Source organism: Ambystoma mexicanum, chromosome 10 (genome assembly GCF_040938575.1).
Source record: "Ambystoma mexicanum isolate Mex_15411 chromosome 10, UKY_AmexF1_1, whole genome shotgun sequence".
NCBI classification, from domain to species: domain Eukaryota; kingdom Metazoa; phylum Chordata; class Amphibia; order Caudata; family Ambystomatidae; genus Ambystoma; species Ambystoma mexicanum.
Genome location: NC_090932.1, coordinates 1,412,561,470 through 1,412,584,557, shown reverse-complemented (window position 1 = coordinate 1,412,584,557; position 23,088 = coordinate 1,412,561,470). Strand labels below are relative to the sequence as shown.

The 23,088-nt window shown below is 48.2% G+C and overlaps 1 protein-coding gene across 1 annotated transcript in view; it reads right to left on the bottom strand.

Annotated features, from left to right (window-relative positions):
* The window catches only part of CORO1C (coronin 1C), a 513,234-nt gene that overhangs the window by 130,108 nt on the left and 360,038 nt on the right, over positions 1-23,088 (bottom strand). The window contains exon 4 of the mRNA XM_069619459.1: positions 16,213-16,342. Coding sequence (XP_069475560.1) covers positions 16,213-16,342 — 130 coding nt within the window. The remainder of the gene's footprint in view (positions 1-16,212; positions 16,343-23,088) is intronic.

Sequence of the window (23,088 nt, the reverse complement as noted above, 5' to 3'; positions counted from 1 at the left end):
AACACGATCTTCTCATGGTGTCCATCTTGACTTGCTAGCGTCACCTCTTGAGTGGTATGCGTTACTGGCCCGGAGGCTATCTCCGTACCATCCACCGTAGTAATGACGTCCTTTACAGCCTTGGGACAAAGAGTTAGATTCATCCTCAAAACCATTTCATGATCCACATAATTGCCGATGGCACCGCTGTCGACGTAAGCTTCAATTGCATGTAATCGATCCGGATTATCAGGGCTAATGAGGACCATAGGTATCACGAAATGCGAGGTCACGGAACTGGTTTTCACGCTCGGCAAGAGGACCTCTATTCTTGTCGGGCGAGGTCGTTTCCCTGCTCAGAGTTTGTAACTTTGGTAACTGCAGCTCCTACTGCCTTCTTGGCAGGTTTCACCGGACAGTCTCGAAGAAAGTGCCCTGAGTTTCCGCAATAGAGGCATAATTGCAACTGTTTTCTCCTTTCCCGCTGCTTTTGTGTTAGAGGACCTTTCAGACCCCCTATTTGCATGGGTTCCCCGGAGTCTACTCCTTTGGAAGGGAGTTGGCGGTTTGGAAAATACTCGAGCATCAAACTTGGAACGATCGGCCTTCCTGTTCTGCAGTCTGTGATCTATTTGAACGACTAAGTCTATATAGTCCGAACAATCTTGTGGGGGATTCACTACTTGGGCTAACACATCTTTGAGCTCTCCACGTAGACCTCTATAAAACAGCGTAATCCTTTTGTCCTCAGGCCATTGAGTTTCCACTATCAGTCTGTTGAAAGACGCAATATAAGCCAAAAGGTCTTGATTACCTTGTCGCAACGAAAGAAGCTCATTGTCCAAGGCCTGCCCCTGTGAATGTCTTGCGAACAGTTTTTCCATACTGAGCTGAAAAGCTTGAAAATCATGGAGGACCGGATCATCTTGATTTACTAGAGGGATCGACCAGTCTGCCGCATTGCCACTAAGGTACGAAAGCACGAAAGCTACTTTAGCTTGATCAGTTGGAAAGGCTGCTGGCCGGCATAAGAAATGCAACCGGCACTGATTGATAAATACTGCAAACCTCTTTGGGTCACCAGAAAATCGTTCGGGCGGAGCCAGAGGTACATTCCCAGGTAGGTTGATCTGCACTGGATTCATAGAGGATGTAGAAGGAAGATTTCCCCCAGATGCGGGTAACGGGGTCTGTCCGGCTTGTGACTGTAGCAATTGTCTAGCGAGATCATCTGTTCGCTCCTTGGAAATAATCAGTTCCCTTCTTAGAGCGTTCGTTTCCTGACGGGCTGCATGCACTTCTGCCCTTAGTTCCCCAAGTAACTGGGCTAGCTGGTCGGTATCCGAGGTTTCCATAGCGCCTGGACGGGAGTTTTGTGGTAGGCTTTGCGTTCTGTAACGCTCACCTGATTCCCGTAGAGGCGCCGGTCTTGACTGGGCGTATACCGTATCTGCAAAGGTGATGTGTAACACACGGCTGGCTCTTTGGGCTGGACCTCTGTGCACTGTATGTCTGACTCGAAGGGTAAGATGTCTGCAGATAGAAAATATGGGATTAAGGAACTGGGTTATTGAATGTCTCTCTCTTCTTCCCTTTCTCTTCTCCTGTAGAACCCCAAAGGTTAACGCTCTCACCTTAGGTAAGTGAACGCCGTGCTCTCCATCTGCCTCGGGGCAGGGTGCTGTAACCAGTTTCTTCACTGGATAAGGGGAGCAGGCCTCTTGACTTCAGAGGACTGCTGTCTGTCGTTTACTGCACGAACGGTAAGTTTCGAGTAATTCTAATGTCTTTAAAGTCTTTAGTAATGGTGTTTCTTGTTTTGCAGGGTTCCGGCGATGGCGGATGACGGGCTGAAGTGAGTTGAAGATGGAGCCCGTGTGATGAATAGAAGCGCCTGGAAGCACGTAAGTAAGCGCTTGTTGCCTGCTTCACGATGCGCTCTAACTGTCTTTTTATTTTGCAGGTACAAGTTCGGAGCGGCTGCAGGGTGCCGGAATACCCACTGGGTTAGATGTGGAAAGGAGTAATGGCACGTGAGTATTAAAGTTCCCCAATGTCTTTAAACGCACCTTGTTTTGTCTTTCAGATGCGGGATGCAGCGCCGAAGGCCTCCGGAGCGTGCGAAGAGTTGGTAAGCTTTTGTCTTTCAGATGCCGGAATGCAGTGTGAAGACCTCCGCAGCGCACGAAGAGTAGGTAAGCCTTGGTCTTTCAGATGCCGGAATGCAGCGCGAGGCGTTGGTGACAACCGATGGACCAGGTAAGTGAAGAGCTGTCACTGAAGACCGTAATGCTAACCTGTTCTTTCTTGTCTTTATAGGTGTTGCTGAAGACTGGATTCAGGATGGTAAGCCTTTTTCCTTAGGCCCAGGATCAGATGCAGAAGACACGATGAGCGTTCTGCTGCAGAGGATGCAGAATAACGCAAAGCAAGATTCATCCATCGGGTGTGGTTTAAATAGCCTCCTGTAGTGCTTAGGTGTCTCCTTCCACAGCCACGCCTAGGTAAGAAAAGAGTTCCTGCTTTCCAGAAGAGTTCCAGTGTTCTGAATCTAGGGAGTGGCTCCTGCCCCACCCAACAGGAAAAGTAGTTCCAAACAGAAGAGGATCAGAGGCTCAACTGGCAGGCAAGTAAGCAGCATGGTCTGCTGCAGATAAGTCCACCCAAGCATTATGAGCCCGGCGCTTCCAGCGCTGGGACTGGGCATATTTATGAGCCTGGTGCCACTGGCGCCAGGACTGGGTCCAAAAGGTCCCAATTGGGACTGGTTGGCACTCGGAACCTGGGTTATGGATCTGCTTCCAAGGGAGTTGGGAAAACTCTGACCTTTTGGAAGCAGAGATCATGACAGCTACGGAGACAAACAGTTGGTCTATTTTTCTTAGCGGCCTGGTCTTGTTTACTTGGTAAAGGAAAAACAAAGAGGTGATGGCTGGAAGGTTTAGAATGAATCTTAACCACTGGCATTGCTATGTGCACCCTCCAGACCATCGTTCTTCGCCTGCCAAGCCATTACAGAAGGGGAAAGACCATTTGCAAATCAGGCTTGGTCCCACCCCAAAAGGGGCAGTCCAGCCCGAACTGCTAGGTCACATACCCAAGCTACTCCTCACCTACTCCTTCTAGACCCCCCGCTGCCCTCCCCAAGAGGTCTAGAAGGAGTAGGTGGGCAAGTTTCCCATTGTCTTTTAGTTCATCAATTTGGTCCTTCAGGTCAATCAAAGCTGTTTCTGTACCATGTTTTGGTCTAAAGCCAGAATGCTGGAGCCAAAGTAAGTTGTTAATTTCCAAGTATGCCTGTATCTGGAGGTAGGCTGCTTTGTCAATTATTTTTAAAAGAAAAGGGACTGTTGTAATGGGTCTATAATTCATCGGGATGTTTGGGATTAAGGTGGGTTTCTTTAAAAGCGGCAAGACCCAGGTGTCCTTGAGGTTGGAAGGGACAGTGCAGGATTTAAATGAGGCATTAATGAGTGTGGTGATGAAAGGGGCTAAGTCTCTTGCAGCTTCTTTGATTATGGAAGCCGGGCAGGTATCTCCCTGGAATTTGGATGGTTTAAGTGAGGCTATGATGTCTTCCACTTCTTGGGTGTAGACTTTGGCAAATTTAAATCGCTGGGGCGGTTTAGGAGTGAGAGTAGGTTCTCCGAGAGTTATCTAGATTCGGGAAGGTTACGTTTTTTTGCTAGTATTTTATTTTGCAGGAGAGAAATTTTGTTAGACAAAGCATTTTGAATATTGGTGCACCAGGTTTTGTCCTTGGTGCAGGTGGAGGGATGGGGGCTTCCGTTTCTTTTAGGATGACAGAGTTCTCGAGTGCTAGAGCTGGCTTTGTTGATCCTATCATTGTAAGTATCATGTTTCGTTTGTAACATCTCCCGTTTGTATTTAGCTGTAATATTCAGTAAGTTGTCTTTGTTTAAGGCTGTTGGGTGATTTTTCCAGAGGGCTTCAACTTTCCTTTTTCCGCCCGAAGGGCTTTAAGATTAGGTGTAAACCAAGAATTGAGGTGAGCTCTTGGTTTGCCTTTGCACAGTTTTAGGGGTGCAATGCTGTCTACAGCACAGGTAATGTTAGATTTGTTTAAGTCAACTAGCATAGAGGGGTATGAGGCAACATGGAGGGCGTTTAAAATGGGGAGGAGGTGGGGACGTAGCTTATCCATTGTAATGTTACATTTATTCCTGGTGAGAAGTGGAGAGGCTTAGAGGGTTTGATATGATAGGTCGTGGGCTATCTTGGATAGTGAAGGTCACTAGATGGTCTGTCCAAGTGTGAGGTTCGATGGACGTTATTACAGTCTTGCAGTTAAACTCAGCTACCCAGTCTAGGGGTCTGCCTTTGGTGTGGATTGGCTTAGTGACCCTTTGCGTAAAGCCTAGTTCTGATATTGCGTTGGCAAGTGCCAAGGCATGTTAATCATTAGGGTCATTGAGGCCTAGATTAAAATCTCCTAGCACTAGAATTTGCGAGGTGGGTTTAGTATTAGCAGAGAGTAGGGTTGTAATGCCTTCCTCAAATGATCCAATCTGGCCGGAAGGTCTATAAATCAGATGCATAGTTATGGTACAAGAATTGGCCAGAGGTAGTTTAACTGTCAACAGTTCTCCTGATGTGACCGGGGTATTTGTGTAAACTGAGTCCCAGGTTGGACTTGGCAATAAAGGCGATGCCAATGCCTCTAGAGGATGCTCCGTTGTAGTTATCAGAGATCGCAAGAGCAAGGGCAAGGCCAGCTGCAGCGTGGAGCCACATCTCAGTTATTGCGATGACGTCTAGTTGTTTAGAGATGATCAGGTCTGCTATGTCTAAGGCGTGGGCCAGCATAGATCTCACATTGATAAGGGCGCCTTTGATTTGCAGTGATTTGTTGCATAAGCGGTTCAGGTCATGAGGGGCGTTGCTTTGACTAATCTGGTTTTTCTTAGAATTGTTAGTTTGGAACTTTTGAGAGAGAATTATTTGATTGGCTTTGTGCAGAGGGCTCGAGGACGATAAAGAGGTTTTATTCAGCCTGGAGCCAAGCCTGCCATTTCTTGCAGACGTAGCGCATGGTTGGTTCAGTCGGGGAGTCATGACAGAGTGCTGAGTCCGTTGGATAGGGGATAATGTGCCCTAAGCTCCAGAGGAAGGGAGGGTACTGGTAATTGGGAAATTGGTAACATGTTTTAGCTAGGGTAAGAATAAGGTTGGTCTAATGGTTGTCGGCAGGGTCGTCAGCTTCAGAGGTGGCAATAATTCGGTTGGCTTGATCCAGTGAGGTAGACTAATGGACATGTTAGGAGGCAGGGTATAGGTTGAAACCCTTGGCTTGAAGGTTAGGGCACTAACCTTTAGGTTAGGGATATGTGCAGCTAAAGTAGGTATGCCACCAATAAATAGAGATATCAGAAGGCTTGCGCATAAGCAGATTACAGCATGCACGGTTGAGGAGCCAGATGTTATGTAAGCACACAGGATCAGACTAAAAGCCCTTGTAAGTAGGTTGGGAGTTTTCAGAAGTAAACTATGTCCTGAGGAATCCCATCTGGTTCATGGTACTAGGAGACATGAGCATTAGGCTGGTGTATTACATGAGCAAGTTAGAGCATGTAGATTGCTACTCCAGACATAACTAGCGAATTTGGCAAGAAAGTCAAATGAGCACTAGGCAAAGTAGTAACTGATACTGTATAAAGTAAATAACAAGCAAGTACATTTGGCAAGTTTAGCAATACAATCAATGGAGAAGTAGATTTGTTGCGCCTGTATTGATATTTATACCAGACAGGCGCGACTTTACATTTTATATTAGTACACTGGTACGGAATGTTTCCTTTATTGAATAGCGATTATGTAAACATGTTTGCTGGGCTACGCCGCGGATGTGACATACAACGTAATTTTTTGCACAATGAATTTACGAATATTTGTGACTTCACTATACATTCTTAATGAATTCTGGTCTACGTAGTCCGTTACAGTTAAGTTGCTGTTACTTATCCAATATGGCTACTACATTTAGCTCACGTTTGAAGTGAATGTCACATGAAATGTTTTCATGTGACCAGTCACACGGGACGGAGCCTGGCAAACTGTTTTTAATGAAAAGGGAAACTGCCAGGCATTTCGTCTCAAGCTGCAGAGCTCATTGTGGAGTCTTGGGCTCCATCCACTAGGAGGAGCTACAACGTGCCTTGGGTTAAGTGGTGGAGCTTGTGTAGATTTCACCCCGTTTCAGCCCCTGTAATAGTTATATTGAATTTTCTAGCACATCTGTTACAAGATGGGAAAGCGTTTCGTACCATCGGAGCGTACAGGTCGGCTATTTCAGCAGGCCACCTACAGATCGAAGGGGTCACAGCAGGGGAGCATCAAGCAGTAGCCAGACTCATAAAAGGGGAGCGTTATAAAGCACCACTGGAGCTGAGATATAAATTGGGATGTTACAGTGGTGCTGTGGTTACTAGCGAGTGGCCAGCAGACAGGTATCTGTCGCTGAAGCAACTGTCGAGCAAATTAGCGATGCTTTATGTTTGGTATCTTGCAAACGAGTAGCAGACGTCAAGGCGCTTGAGATTAACAGGAAGTCCTTTCGGTCCTGAAGGGGTGACCTTTTCAATAGTTAGAAGGACTAAGACAGGATCTACTACAGTGCACTATCGCCATTTCGCAAGCAATCCCAAATGGTGTGTAGGGAGGTGTATTAAGGAATACGAGAGCAGGACAGCAGAGTGCAGGGCAGCCGATACTGCACAGCTGTTGATTGCGCGCAGGAGACCTTTTCAGGCATTAGCGACAGCCACCATAGCAAGGTGGGTGAGAGGTGATGCAGCTAGCTGCCATTGACTTGGAAATGTATGGCGCACATTCAGTGAGGGGTGTAATGGCATTCAGAGCCTTAACAACAGGGGTGTCTCTGCAGGATATTATGCAAGCAGCGAATTGGGCTAGCGATAATACCTTTAAAGAGTTTTATTTCAAGCAGATTGAAGGATTGGCCACGACTGTATTGGGAAAGCTTTGAACAAGCATAATGCTCGCTTCCAGTCTTGACATAAAATGAAGATTACCCCTGCTAGTTGCGCAGGGAGTCTCGATTCTATTAAAAACTAGGAGGTGAGCATTAAATTCCCACCCTTTCATGTACTGTCTACAACTGTATGCAATTAACTATGGATGTGACAGTACAAGGAATCCACCTTGACATTGTTGTTTGTATGATCCTTAGGGGAAGACCAGAAGACTAATTGAGAGTTGAGGATCAGTGGGCACCAGGCCTGGGTGAAGCCGACTAGCACAGGCGTGAAGCAGCTACGTTGAGTCTGCGAAGAGTTGGATTTGTTCGTCCTGTTGGTTGGACATTGTTGTAAGATATTCGAGAGATGCAGTTCAGAGCATGTAAAGAAGAGGAGGAGTCCAGGAACAGGACTCATAGCTGGACTGAACAGGATAGGACTACAGAGACATTGGGATTTGTAGTTTATAAGAAAAGAAAAGATATGAAGAGGATCCTTTTCATTGTTTTCGTTGAAACTGCTGAAGAGTAAATAAATAGAAGTTGAAGCATAATGCTCGCGCCCTAGTCTTCAGTAGAATCAAGACTCCCTGCACAACTAGCATGGGTAATCTTCATTCTCACAGAGTCAATTGATCAGGATGGAGTGGTTGACTGTGTCAAAAGCAGATGAAAGACGATTATTCCTTATATTTGCTACATAGGGAGATGGTGCAACATCCTCTCTCTGATGCAGAGCTACATCCTCTGCAACATGCTCTGCTCCCTGTGAGGTTGCATGCCCAACCCAGCACGTATTGCGCAAGGAATTGCCCTGGGGGATCACTGGAAGAGTGCAAAGGCAGAGTACCGAGGCATACCTGGGCCAGCAGCCAGGTTCTCTGCGAATGTGTAAAATGAATACAAGTAAACATTACACCATTCACATAGTGATTAAATCTTTGGCATCCATTAATTTCCAAAACGCACAAAGAACACAGTAGGGTGTTCGCGTAAGGTGGCCAAATGGCATTTCGTTAGGTTTTATCATCCTCGTTTACTTTGGAATGTTCAATATCTTTCAATATCAATTTATTGGGTGGTGTGCAGTTAATTACCACAATATAAAATTGTAGGAATCATAACTTACTAAATTGCCATTCTGACCTACATACTGAACAACTCCCAGTGAAAAACAAGTAAACATGTCTCTTCAATATCAGACAGAACTGCAATTTCATTCAGATTGTGACATAATGAGGTGGGTGCTGAGAGAAATGGAGGATGCAGAGTCCAGATCCCTGGGATGCAGGTGTATATTCAATTTGCAGAGCCACCCCACTGCCCCCCCACAAACCAAATCATTAAATCTGTATATAGCACACATTACAAAGTAAAATCTCTTAATGGACAGGTGGTGTTATAGCACAGATTAATTATACGCAAGTTACTGACCAGAGAAGGTAGCGAGGCTGAGTAAGCCTGTCTGTATTTAGGAGACAGTTCTCTGTAGTGGCCATTTTTCCAACTTAGCTCAAAACATAGCATAGCTCAAAGCTTAGCATTAGTGAATATATGTCCTAGAGACATGTGTGCATTATGATAATGCGAAAAATAGGACACGCAGGGTATCAAGTGAACGTGAGACTCGGTACATACAGGATCTGAAGCAAAACACTTGTATGTAATACCTTAGCAGCAATTAAGGGCAAGCATGAATACTGGAAAGGGCTACATCCCCCACATAGTTTGAATACAGAAATATTTTGGATCAGTTGAATTTCTTTTTGTTCATAAGTGGCTTAAACATTTTCACAACTGCCTTCAAGTGGGCAGCCATGTTGGCTGGTGGACTTTTCTGAATAGTTTAATAATGTACCCAGGTCCTGAGAGAAGAGATTCAACCCATCCCTCGGCGTTGAAATTCTGGCCAATGCCCTTCTCGGCTGTCTCCATGATTGATACCAATACTCTGTAAAAATACAAAAAAGGTAACCTTTTTGTATTATTACTCTGTGTAAGCCTTTGAAACAAAAGTCTACACCATGCCAATTTTGAAAGAAACTGCATCACTGTACACAGCAGGTGTACACAAGAGATTCCACTCCATTCCTAGAATGTACATGTACGCGTATCAATACAAAGGAGTTGCACATGTTTGAACATAAGCATGCCAAGCAGCCTTTCTATGTCGGTTGGAAGCTGAAAAGTGCACTCGGACTAAGAAGGCTGGACAAGTTGGCAGCTTAAATGTGCATATCTATGCCACAGATATGGAAGTGAACAACCCTGGCATACCTTCAGTGGTATGATAAGCAGAAAGACACGTTTACTTTCAGTGGGCATCACAAAATGGCCTATGGACAGACACTACACGTGTTAAGTCAAAGTAACACAAAGAGGGCACCATTGGGCGCGGGCAAGATAGATGTCCATTAGGGACGCTCCGTGAACCCTCCCCCCATATTCCGTTGAGGAGCGGTTGCGGGGAGCCATAAGGGGTAACTCAGAGACCCCCGGCGAGATCTAAGGTGGAGGGAGCACCATTGGCTGGTCTGCTGAGTCAGAGGGCGCCTGGACTAGAGGAAGTGAGGCGGACAGCCAGAGGGTCCTCTGCAAAGGCGGTGAACACAAGCCGCGTGTGGGGAGCAGCCCGCTGCAGATGGAAGTAACATGGTGCTGAGGCGGCCAGGGGGCAGGAGCGGCTCGACTTGCAGAGGCCCCACTTGCCTGCAGGAGACCCAGAGAGTCTGAGGCAGAGCGGACCGCTTTCCGTGGTCCGCATCAGCACACTGCATAGTAGCCGCCAGGAGAGTGCCCAGGCGGGTGATGTTCCCGGCATGCCCTGTTCCTGTAGGGGATGCGTTGCTTGGCGCGGCAAGGAACCGGAGTGAGGGGGCTGAAGAGAATGAACATCCACCAGCACATGGGCTAAGGATGGCCTGCGGCGAGTTTGCCCAACAAGGGTGTAGGCCTGCTTGAGCAGAAGGAGGTACCACAGGGCCTCTGTGAAGCAGTGCCAGTGGAAGGAGTCGGAGGGATGGTCCCTACCAACACTGGAGGTGGGGGGCATGTCCCAGTCGCTGAACCCTGTGGATTTTGAGGCTGAAGAACCCTGTTCCAAGGAGGGGGCACTGAGAGGGGAGCCCCAGTCAAGGGACAGGGAGCGCAGGCACCCCAGAAGAATAGCTACAGAGTGACTTGACAGTGGCAGTGGGGTGCCACGGGACACCATTCAAGGACCAACAGGCCTGCAGTGAGTGGGGGCCCGGAGGGACTGTGCAGAGAACCAAGGTGAGAGCAGTCCGTTTTCCGAGATTTGGAGGTGTCAAGGGGCTAGGTGACGGTCAGTGCCGGGTCCCCAAACAGTGGAGGCAGTGGCAGTGAGGCCCTGGAAGGCCTTTGTTACTTAGGAAAGGAAGCCATGGCTGCTCCGGGAGGGGTTCTCCCCTGGGGGCCCCCCCGATATGGAAATCAGCGCCATCAAGAGTAGCATCCAGGTGATCCTGGAAGAGATGGGAGGCATATGCACTGACATAGGGACAAAGGTGGCGGAACCTTCCAGAAAGGTGGAGAATATGGAGGATAGACTGGAGGGGCTAGAGTCCTACCAAACATTGGTGGGGGTCGTGGAGACTCAGGTGGACATGGACCTCTCGAAGGGGGAACGAAGTGAGGAGTTCCACCTTAAGAATCGATGATATTGGGAACAGGGAGAGGAGGTGCAACCTCTGCTTTTTTTGGGATCAGGGAGCAGGAAGTGGAATCCCCAACCTGTTTGGTGGCAAAGGTTCAAGCATTCCTGGCTCTGGTCCTCAACTCAAAAGGAGGGAGCCCCTGTCGTGCTGGATCAAGCACACAAGGCAAGCAGAGGTGGTAAGGGCCCACGTTCAGTGCTGGTGAAATTTCATTGTTACACGGACAAGGCTCGGACACTGGATAAAGCGAACGGCATGGGCTCATTTGAGTTTGAAGAATCAAAGGTGGCTATATATCAGGACCTTTCGAGTTACATGCTGGTGAGAAGCAAGAAGTGTGCTCGCCTTACCCCCCCCCCTTATTTTTGAGTGGGAGGGGATGAGTTTCAGCTGGGCACGGAGGATGACATCCAAAGGGTTACGCAGGAGCTGCAAGTTGAAGAGGGTCCCAGGGGGAGCATTCGCTTCAAGATAAAACTCTGGGGGGGGGGGACCTACGTGAAGCCGGGCGATCGGAGCAGGGTCCAAGGTGCCTGTAAATTCGGTAGACTGAATACCCCTTCACTGATATCGAAGATGCCCTGAGGGGAGCCAGGCCCCAGTGGACTGACTAATTTTCTGGTTGTTCATTGGTACTCATGATACTCCCTGGTGGGGGAAAAGTGGGGGGTGGGTTCTCTCCTGGATGGTAGGAGGTAGTGACTTGGGGGGTGTGGAGTGGGTTAGTTGGAGAGAATAGCGGGACTCGTGGTTATCCAACAACCCAGGCTCTACCTCAGCTATAATAGGGGGTTCGGATGTGGAGTTCAACTTGCTGAGATGGGGTAGGCACTGGTTGGGGGGGGCTCTGCAGAATGTTGGAGGGTGGGGAACGGGGAGGTGCACTAAATGGATGGGGGTTTGTAGGTGTATAAGGAGTTTATTGCCCCCATCATACGTTTCGTTGGGGGAGGGGGAATGCTTGAAGGGGGTAGAGTTCAGTTTAGTTGGAGTTATGGGGTTGGAGGCGAGAGGTCCTGGTGGTTCAGTTCTTTAAACTATTGGGGGTGGGAGAACTCGGACGTCTCATGGGGGGGGGGGTAAGGTGGGAGGTTGGGAGTTCAAAGGGTGGGCAGGGATTATTTGGGGGAAGGGGTTTGGTTCTGTATGTTATATTGTCATCCATTGTTTGTCATCTGGGGGAAGGCATGGTATGGCAGCCAGCGCAGGTCCTGGGAGAGAGACTGGATTGGGGGCTGGGGCAGAGGGAAGGGGCTGAGTGAAATTCAGGCTCAGGGTTGGGGGGGTTAAAGCATAGTGGTAACAGTGGGTTCCCAATATCCGGGGCCTTAACTCCCCCTATAAGAGGTCCTTTCTGATCAGGGAGTTTAGGAGACAGGGAATGGGGGTCCTGTTAGTACAGGAGACCCACTTTATCAGGGGGGAAGAAGAGAATGAGCCATAGGGGGGTGGTTGCGGAATCCCATTTCTCCTCAGGAGTGGAGGGAAGGTGGTGGGAGTCGCTATTCTGTTGGGACAGGGGTGTAGATTTCAGAAGATGAAAGTCGAACGAGACAAGGACAGGTGATTTAGTTTTGTGGAGGGATTGATGAAAGGTAGTAAGGCGATGCTGGTATCAAATTACTGCCCCATTACAGGGCAAGGGACCTTTTGGGAGACTGTGGGGCAGCGCCTCCAACCATTTGCGGAGAGTTTACTCCTGGTCGGGGGCGACTTCAACAGGGTCTTGGACCCGCCGCTCGACAGGTTGAGTACGAAAAGGGGGAGGGAGGAGGCCGTCGGGAAGGAGGAGTCCTGTAAATTTTGGGACACCAATGATCGTCTTGGGCTGGTTGATATTTGGAAGGCAGAAGCAGGGAAGGTAGGCAGTATGGATAAACAGGCACCCTTCAGCTTTTCTTCGGCAGCCCACCAATCCTTCAAGGATTGGCTGGCTACTGGTCGATGTAAATATGCTACCTGAAGTTCAGAAGTCTGCAACGGTAGTAGTCCGTGGTAGGACCACGATTTGGTGTTAGCTGAGGTGGGAGTGAGGGATAGAAGGACTGGACAGGGGCGTTGGTTTTGCAATGATTACCTTCTCAAGGAAAAGTAGGTGGGTCAAGTCCTACTTCAGAAGATAAAAGAATACCTTCAATTCAAATTCAACGATTTGGGGGAGGTCCCCATCGGTATGGTATGGGAGGAGTTTAAAGCCACTGTGACAGGGGTCTTCATAGAGATGGGAAGGAAAAAGAAAAAAAAGATCGGGGACAGGATTGACCGGCTATGGTCCTGGGAGGGATTCACAGGGGGGTTATAATGCGGGGAGGATGAAAGAACTCCAAACATGTAGAGCGGAGCTGCAGCCACTACTAACCTACAAGACAGATTGGCCACTGAAATAGTTCAAACAAACCTACTATGAGAAGGGAGAAAGAGCAGATAAACTGTTGGCATGGAGGTTGAGAGCGCAAACAAAGGCTAGAATGGTGAATGTGCTACAGGACAGAGAGGAGAGGGTGACCCATACCAACAGGGGCATTGCGCAACATGCTGACTTTTATGCAATCCTCTAAACCTCGGAAACAAGAGGTTCCCCAGAGGAGGTAATGTCATACTTGGAGGTGGTGGAGTTGCCCAGGCTACCGGTGGAGGAAGCCAATGACTTGGACGGCCCAATCTCAGACGAGGAAATCATAGCCACAATTAAGGGGACCAAAGGCGGTAAGTCACTGGGGGAAGAAGGCTTTACAATGTGCTTTTATAAGATGTTTAGTTCGACGTTGGCCCTGATAATGGCTAGGGTGTTCAATACAGTGCTCACAGACGGGGCTCTCCCTAGGAGAATGTTGAAGGCGTTGATCTCGATCATCCCCGAAGATGGGAAAGACCCTAGTAAGTGTGCTTCGTATAGGCCCATTTCCCTGCTCAATGATGACGTGAAGATCTTGGCGAAACTCCTGGAGAATAGACTGGACAGGCTACTCCCCTCACTGATTCAAGGGGACCAGGTGGGGTTTGTCAGGGGCAGGCAGGTGGCAGAATGTCCATAAAACACTTAATCTTATTTACTGGGCTCAAAAGGGGGAATCCCAGGGAGTCTGGTTCACTTACTTGGGAGAAAGCATTCGACATGGTGGAGTGGGGCTTTCTCTGATGAAAATGGGTTTTGGGTCAATTTTCGGAAATGGGTAGGGGCCTTGTATAGAGAGCTTAAGGCACGGGTATCTGTCAACGGGAGGAGTTTGCACTATCCAGGAGAACGAGGCATGGGTGCCCGCTCTCCCCTTCACCCTTGTGATTGAGCTACTGCCGCGGAGATAAGGGTGTTCCAGAGAATTAGGGGTATAGAGGTGGTTGGGGTGAAATTCAAGATATCCCTGTTGGTGGGCAACATCCTGTGCTATCTAGTGGACGAGGGGGGAGTTTACTAGTGACATTGCTGGAGGTGTTAACGGAGTACGGGAAGTGGGCAAGATTGAAGATCAATTATTCCAAGTGTCCTCTCTCCTCCCCTTGGGGGAGGTGACAGGGGTGGATGGGTTTGGGGGAGGGGGTTGGTCCAAGCTTAGAAGGGTGTCAGGCTCGATCACCTACTTGGGGGTGGCAATTTCCTCCGACTTGGTGCTCTTGCACCGGTTGAACTATCACCTCTGATAGTGGAGGTGGGGAAGGACCTGAAACGGTGGCCGGATTTGATCCAGTTATGGACGGGGAGGATGACCTCGAGATGAATGTGCTCCCGCAGCTACCGTCCCCCCAGATGGGTTTCTTAAGGAGGTGGAGACAATGCATTTTAAATTAATCTGGCAGAAGGATAGGGTGGGGTGGGAGACTGTCCTCCCAAGGGGGATGAGGGGTTTGGGTTCCTGGAATTTTCCTTGCACTTCAAGGCTGCACAGCTACAAGTTCTGCTAGAGCACATGTCAGAGAAGTCTAGGAACTACTGGACCTATCTGGAGGATTGTGTTACCTTGCCAAAAAAAATGTGAGGGACTATCTACGGGCGCCAAACAAATTTGGAGGTGTGGGATCATCCTGTTTTTAGGGTCCTATGGAAGAGTTGGTCCATGTCCAAGGAAAGCATGCAGCTGTCCACCTGGCCCTCTCCGTTGAGTTTGGTATGGGGTCACCTGTTCAGGTTAGGCACTAGGAACTTTTGTGGAGCGGAGAAGTTGCCAGATTTGAGGTTGGATAGGGTTGGACACCTGTTGGAGGGGGCAAGTTGAAGGACTACGAGGAAGTGAGTGACATGCTTGGGAAAAAGAACCTTGGGGGTTTTGAGTATATTCGGTTGAAGGGGTTGCCTTTGGACCCAAAATGGGTAAGAAATCTGTTGAGGGACTGCACCCCTTTTGACAGTGTGCTGGAGACAGCGACCTCTAGGAAGGGTAAGATCTCGAAATTATACCAGGCGACGTTTCAAAGGTTTCTGGGAGGAGTTTGGGGGGGGGTGGGGGGGGGGGGTAAGGCGCTCCTGGAAAAGCTGTGGGACAAAATGTATAGAGTGGTGGTTTATGGGAACCAGTCGACGCATGCCACTGAGCATAATTCCAAGATTCTCCACAGGTGGCACAGGGAATCTGTGAAATTCTGCCAAGATATTCCCTGAGGCATCACCCCTCTGCATGAGAGGTTGCAGTAAATGGCGGATGTTGATCCACATGTGGTGGGAATGCCCGCACATTAAGATATTCTGGGCTGAACTGCTTATTTGGATTAAGGACATAGCAGGGATCTCAGTTCAGACTGACCCCCTTACGGTATTACTGGGATACCACCAGTGGGGTTTACTACCTATAGATTTCTAGGAATGTGGGAGTCTCTGCTCCGGGCAGGGAGGCTAGCAGTGGCACAGAACTGGAGGGGGGTCGAGTGTACCGGATAAGGGGGACTGGTTTAGGAAAGTCCACTTGATGGAAAAATTGACGTACATTGCCCATGTCGACACCACGGTTTATGGAGTAAAGGGGGGCAAGTTATACTTCAACATGGGTCTGGGAAAGACCGGGGCGGGAGGGGGCAGATGGACAGAGGGAAACGGGGGGAATGGGATACTCCAAGGCAGGGAGCAGGCAGGGGCGGGAGGGGGGGTGGGGGGGGGTAATGGAGTTGTAGGCGGGAATACTGCCCCAGATCAGGGGCTCTGGCTTTCAGCGTGGGGAAGTAGCGACCCCCAACGTGAGCAACCCTTTCCAGGCTCTGGGCTTTCTGAGTACTCAGGGGTGGGGGCGACTCATCCCTATTGTGTCTACTTTGGTTATGCCCTTTTTTATTGTGTCTTATGTATTTCAATGTTTCTCTTTACATTATTTTACTTCTATCTGCTTTTATTTCCTCTCCTTTACTTGGTTGTTGGGGGTCTGCCGGGGGCAGTGTTTACATAACAATTGTTCTGAAGGGGTTGGGGAAGTAGACGAGGAGATACGGTGTCCCCTCTGGGGTCTCTTGTCTAGGTTTATGAAAAGTTAATAAAAACTGAGTGTAAAAAAAGGAAAAGTAACACAAACAATGATTACAGCAGGTAGGGGCTTCTATTGTATGAATGTGAAAAGCTAACGTCCCTATAGTTCCTACCGGCACTGAGCAGCACATTGCGGGCAGCTGGATGCCACGTGACGATGCCAACTCTTTTCGAATGGCCTTCCAAGACTACCACCGGCTCTGTGAGCGAGACAGTCAGCCCGTTCTCTGGGATTTGCCAGACCTGAGCAAAGGGGAAACAAAAACAAGCAACACGGTTAATGGATTAAAAACATTTTCTAAAGAGATATTAAAAATGATTAAACTATAAAGCTCTATAGGCTGGTTTCAAAAACAATTTCTCATTAATGTGAACCCAGTTTGGCATAATGAACATGCTTTAAAAAGGTCGAATGGGGTGATGGGTCGAATGTCACTTATTTTAGAGTACTGGACCATGCTCGAGGACAGTGAGATTTGCATCGCCCCCTAGCACTATTTATGCTAGGGAGTCTTCAGCTAACCAATCCGTTACGTATCTCAATTGACTAGCCAGGTAATACATCTCGAAATTGGGTACATTTATGCCTCCTTTTTCATACGTGTTTTGCAATTTCCATAGGGCTATCCTATTTCTTGTGTTTGCCCATAGGAATCCTCTACATATACTTTGACGTTTTGTGAAGAAGCGCTTTGGTATGATGTACGGTATGTTTCCAAAGAGGTGCAGCAGTCTGGACAACACCACCATCTTCAGCAGTGCCCTCCTCCCCATCATGGCTAGAGGGAGTTTGGTCCAAAACTTCATGCTATCAACTATTCTTGTTAGGGCTTTTTCTGTATTATTTATGGGTTCTGCTTCGGTTGTGTGGTAAATATCTATTCCTAGATATCTAAAGGTGTCTGTCACCCAGGGTACTGGTAATACTGGAAGGTTGTCGTGTGTGACCCCTATATACCATCCTAGGGGGAATATACAGGACTTTTTAGGGTTTAATTGCGATACCCGAGAGCGACGCGAATCGCTCGAGTACCTCCAGGATATACTGTAAGTTTTCCTCTGGGTATCTTAGATATAGTAACATGTCGTCTGCATAAAGCAATATTACGTGCGGTCCCCCCTTTGTATAAATCCCTATTTCCTCATATTGTCGTCTCAGGTATATCGCCAGTGGTTCCAACGCTAGGATGTACAACATCGGGGACCAAGGGCATCCCTGTCTTGTGCCTCTGCTAAGTTGCCATCTTTCTGAAATAACTGCTCTGGTTCGGACTCTGGCTAGCGGCGAGCTGTATAATAGTTCCACCCATTTCAGGTACCCTGGTCCCATTCAGTTTTCTTTCAGAGTTGCCAACAGCCATGGCCATTTGACCGAGTCAAATGCCTTTACTGCGTCTAACGACACTATTGCTAATTCGCCAGAGGCCCCTTCAGACTGCTCTATGACATGATGTAGCCTTCTAAGGTTATTGGATATATTTCTGTGTGGGACATATCCCATCTGATCAGGGTGTATCAACCCGCCTATGACCCTTTTCATTCTGTTTGCCAGCACAGCCGTTAAGATTTTGCTGTCCTGGTTCAACAATGACAGCGTTCTATACGAACCGCAGTTCATGTCTGGCTTGTTGGGTTTGAGGAGTGGGATGATGATCGCCTCTCTGAGGGACTCTGGCAGCGTCCCCATCTCGTAAGCCTCATTTAGCATTGCTAATAGCAGGGGGGTGGGGAGAGTACTTCGTTCTTGTATGCTTTATAGAATTCACTAGGGAGACCGTCTGTGCCTGGCGTCTTGCTGGTTGGCAGCAGCTCGACTACCGCCTCCAGTTCTTCTAGTGTGATCGGGGCTTCTAGATGTTCTCGCTCTTCGACACTTATTTTCAGTAAACCGATTGTCCTCCAGTGTTTCTCTTATCTCTTCTTCGTTCTCTGATTTGGTGTCACTGTACAATTGCTTCTAGAATTCTAGGAACCCCCTGTTCACGCTCTCTTGAGTATTCAGCAGTTGTCCCCCCCTCTCCCTGTATCTCTCTGATCGTGGGCCTAGGGGGGTCTCACTTTTAGATAGCCATGCCAATAATCTTCCCGGTTTGTATTTTAATTGAATTATCCATTTGACCATCCCTTATCTGTTACATCCATCTGTACCTGTACATTTGGTTTGCCTACACTTCAGCTATTCAGTAGAATAACTGCTTCTCTACACTTGTTTGGCCTATTTTCCTAGCCATGTATAAACACACCTGGAACTGTAACCTATCACCGTTGCCTCTCCGTGTATCTTTTATAGTTTAGGTTGCACAGTCTCTCCCAATACCCCTTACATTCCTGCTGGAGTTGCATAATGTTATCTGCGTCCTGATGGGAATGATCCCCCTTATTTATTATTAATGTCTCTAGTTTCATCTCTGCACTTTGAAGTTGTTGCACTATGCCCCCTTGTAATCCCTTGGATTTGGATATGGCTGCTTCCCTTGCTACCACCTTAAAAGCCTCCCACAGGGTCCCAGCAGACTTTACACTACCTGTGTTAATTCGGAAGTATTCTGCTATTTCTGTTCTAAGGTCTTCTCTGAAAATCGGGTCCTTTAAGGCCTCTGCTCTAAGTTTCCAAGTGGGGATCTTGGCTCTGGGGGCTGCGTATTGCCATGGTAAGGTCAAGGGTGAGTGATCAGACAGGACATGTGCTTTATATTCTGGGGCTCTACTTTCTCGGGTTAATTCCGGCGTGGTGAATATGTAATCCAGCCGCGTATACAAGTTGCGAGGGGCCGAGTAATGCGAGTAGTGCCCGTCAAGTGGGTGGCACTGTCTCCACGCATCTTCCAGTTGGAGGTCTCGCTAGCGTTCTTAAGGCTTTAGCTGCAGGTGTGGGTCTATCATGTTTTGAGTCCGACCTATCTACTGTTGGATCTAATGTACAGTTAAAATCCCCGCCCCCAGATGATTGCACAACCTAGGTACGGGCTCATTTTACTATATAGAGTCCTAAAGTAGGCCGCTGTGTCCTGATTCGGGGCGTATGTGTTAACTATGCACACCTCTCTCTTTTCAATCAGCCCTTTTAGTATCACCATCCTCCCATTGGCCTCGGACGTAGATTGTAGCAACTTAAAGGGTACATGTGGTGCCACCCAGACCACCACCCCCTAGCATAGGTTGAGTATATTGCGCCTATAAGGGTCCCCTTCCATTTCTTTTTTAGGATTTCTAATTTCTCCCTAGTGAGATGCGTTCCTGTATCAGCACCACATCTATCTTTTGTCTCTTTAAATACATCATGACTTTATTCCTTTTTAGGTAACTGTTTAAACCCCTCACATTCCAGGTCAGTATCTTCAGATCTCCCATGACTTAATCCATATTCCGTCCCTCCTTCCTCCCCTTTATTCCTCCATATTCACCTTGGATGCACGCATTTGTAGGCTTGTACCCAAACTTTAAACGCCCCAAATCCCAACCCTCCCTTCCCTCCCTCCAACACTCCCAACTCCCTCCCTTCCCCTTGCCTCCCCATCCCAAACTGCTGCCCAGCTCCATCCCTGGATCTCAGGCACTCCCGCATTTAGTTCTATCTCGGCGAGCCGATATTAGGAACTCTGCAGGGTGGTTACCTTACTACCGGTAACCTAACTAATCTACTGGGGTACGGAGGTGGGTGCGCTATGTCCTGCATTTGGTCAACACGCTGTGTGCGCTATTCTACTTGCATTTAGCACCAACCTCTGCAATGCTGTTTTTAGTACTCGTTCTTATATTCTAGTCGCATTGTCTTATGTAATACAGCACCTTGGTTTCTGCTGACTCTGCTTCAGTGTTCGAGGTCGTCTTTCTTCTGCACGCCAGTCTCGTCCGGTCAGCTCTGGCTGTCCAGCCACTCCGTCACTTCTTCTGGTGTCTCGAAAAAAGGGCCTTGTTTTTGTGGCACACTTTCAACTTTGCCGGGTACATCAGCATGTACTTGTAGCAACCTTCTTTTGATGGTGCCATAGTTCAATCGTCTCCTCTGCACCAGGAGCGTATAGTCTGGGTATGCCGTGATGGATGCCGTCGCCCTGCGTATCGTGCCACCTTTCCGGAAGAATTCCAGGATCTTTTCCCTGTCTCGATAGTTGAGGGTCTTGCCGATTATCGGCCTGGGGGGGGGTTCTTGGGGGCGGTCTCCTTGTAAGTGCCCTATGTGTCCTCTCTACTGCGAACCCTTGGGTGAGAACTCCGCCTTGTAGTTCCTGTAGTAACATGGTCTCTATATAGTCCGTAGGGTTTTGGCCTTCCTCTCCTTCCGGGAGCCCTACTATGCGTACGTTATTCCTGCGGGCCCGTCCTTCGGTCTCCTCGACTCTGCTTTCCAAGTTTTCTACTTGGTGTCGTAATGTATGTATCTCCGAGGCGTGCGATTTACAGGCCACAGAATTTGAGCTTGTTTCTCTTTCCAGTTCGGCCGTGCGTTTCGTCCCCTTCTTGACGTCTTGTCTCAGGATGTTCACTTCTTCCTGTACCGCTCCAATTTTGAGATCTAGTGATGTTTTCAGATCTGCCATAGCTGCCTCCAGGTTGGTCTCCAAAGCTGTCTTCAGGTCTGCATTTGCATCGAGGATAGGCTGATTGTCACGCTCCGGCTTGTCGCCTGGCTGTTGATTTTTGTCTCTTGCTGGACCCTTACATGGCTTGGGGTGTCTTGGTGTAATCTTCCATCGAGGCTTGTTTTCCTTTGGATTTCGGGGGTTTAGATGCCATTGCACTTTTCGTTTTCCTTTCTAGCATGTACTCCCATTGCTATTCTTGCGACCGCCTTTTCTTTTGTTCCAGCTGTTGTGCGCCGCGTGTCCTTGCAGGCCCGCGTCTCAGGGTGCCGTTCTCAGTGTTCTCGTCCAGCCCTCCCTCACCGAAACCGGCGTGGTCGGGGTTGTGGTTGTGTATTTGCCAGATCCCTGTCCTATTAGGAGGTTACGTGGGTCTTGGCGTTTTGGTCATCTGGTAGGCTTGCAGAAACGGGCCTCAGCTTTTCACTCACTAACCCCACTTTTCTGTTGCTTATATGCGCTACGTCCTACAGCGTGGTCTTTCCATAGAGACAAAGTTTGTCTAAAAGTCAAACCATCTTTCTTGCCTAAAATAATCTCAGATTTCCACCTGTGACAGAAAATAACATTACCTTCTTTTTACCCTCCTCCTCACGCTAGTAAGGAAGAGGAAATGTTGCATAGACTGGATGCAAAAAGGGCTCTCAGTTTCTACATTTCCAGACTGGCAAATCTTAGACAATGTGACCAACTATTTTTTGGGTATACTGAACACAAATTGGGCCTTGGAGTGTCTAAACAAACCCAATCCAGATGGATGATTATAGCGATTTCGGAGTGCTATAAATTGGCTGGAAAAGAGCCTCCAGATAGACTAAGGGCTCATTCAACCAGGGGCATGGCAAATTGCATGGATCTTCAGAGGGGTGTCCCAGTGTAGGATATTTGTGCTGTGGCCACCTGGTCGTCAATGCACACCCTTGTGAAGCATTACTGCTTGGACTCTACGTCATATCAAGGATGACTCTTTGCAAACAATGTCCTTCATTCAGTCAATAATTGAATTTTCTGGTACTCTCTCCTCCAAATTCTTACTGCTTTGGGAGCCTATCTAAGATGAGGAATACGGGGAGGCCACAATCCATTCGAAGAACAAGTTACTTACCAACTGTAACGTTCTTTCGATTGGATGTTACTCCCACGTATTCCTCATCGACCCTCCCAACCTACACCTCCGTACAGTTTGAGCCAGTTGCACTCGAACTTCCTTAAAGGGATGGTCTAGTAAAAATTTTTATTTGAAGCGGCCGCAAACATAAATACAACGTTATTGTGTCGGAAAACGCTGCGGTTTTTCTTTCCAAGTTTCTCAGGCTCCTCCGGCTCGGAGGAGCCTGAGAAACTTGGAAGGAAAAACTGCAGCGTTTTCCAACACAACCGCATGTGTTTCTGCCTGCTGTGGCTATCACTTTGGGTCTCCGGTGCTCCCAGGGGAGCCGGAGGAGCCTGAGAAACTTGGAAAGAAAAACCGCAGCGTTTTCCGACACAATAACGTTGTATTTATGTTTGCGGCCGCTTCAAAAGCGACCGCAAACATAAATACGTTTTTAAAGCTGCGGTTTTATTTCTAAGTTTTCCGGGCTCCTCCAGCCCGGAAAACCTAGAAAAAAAACCACAGCTAGTGCTTATTTTTTGTAAAAAAAATAAATAGCACTTACCGAGATTCAGCTGCAGCTTTCCTGCTCTGGTCTCCGGTCCGCGTCCTCCGAGTCCCGGCACTAATGAAGGGAAAGCCACCCAGCGGTAGACTTTGTTTACTACAGCTGGCTGGCTTTTCCTTCATTAGTGCCGCAAAAGCAAAAGCCAGCACAGGAGGGCCTCCATTTCACAAAATGGCTGCGCCCCTGTGCTTGCTTTTTCGAATTTTGAGCTTGAATAGCTCAAAATTTTACATAGGAAGTTTTAAAACAGAGGATGCTAGTATTTTTTTTTTATGTGGCCTATCTATTTTTTAAATAAAATTTTTTACTAGACCATCCCTTTAAGAGCCTGAGGACTTTAAAGCCTGATCAGCTGATGCGACCGTGAACACCGTAAAAACAGAACTGAGGTAATGGGCGCTGCTCGAGCCCTTAATACAGCAGATGACGTTGACGCTCGACGGCGGCGGCCCTCGAGGGACGACTCTGCAGCCTCGAACACAGCGCCCTCTGGTGAAAAAAAAATTCCGAAGCAGCAAAGCCTGGAGACAAGATATGCAAGATGAGGAATATGTGGGAGGAACATCCAATCGAAAGAGCGTTACAGTTGTTAAGTAACTTGTTCTTCTCCAACTATTTCAAGACCTTCAACCTCCTCATCGACCTCCATTCCGAAATCTCCATTCAAATTAGACTTAACACACATCAGGTAGCTCGACGAAAAGAAAAGAGATGGACTGAGACATCAGTGACCTTGGGAAAGCTC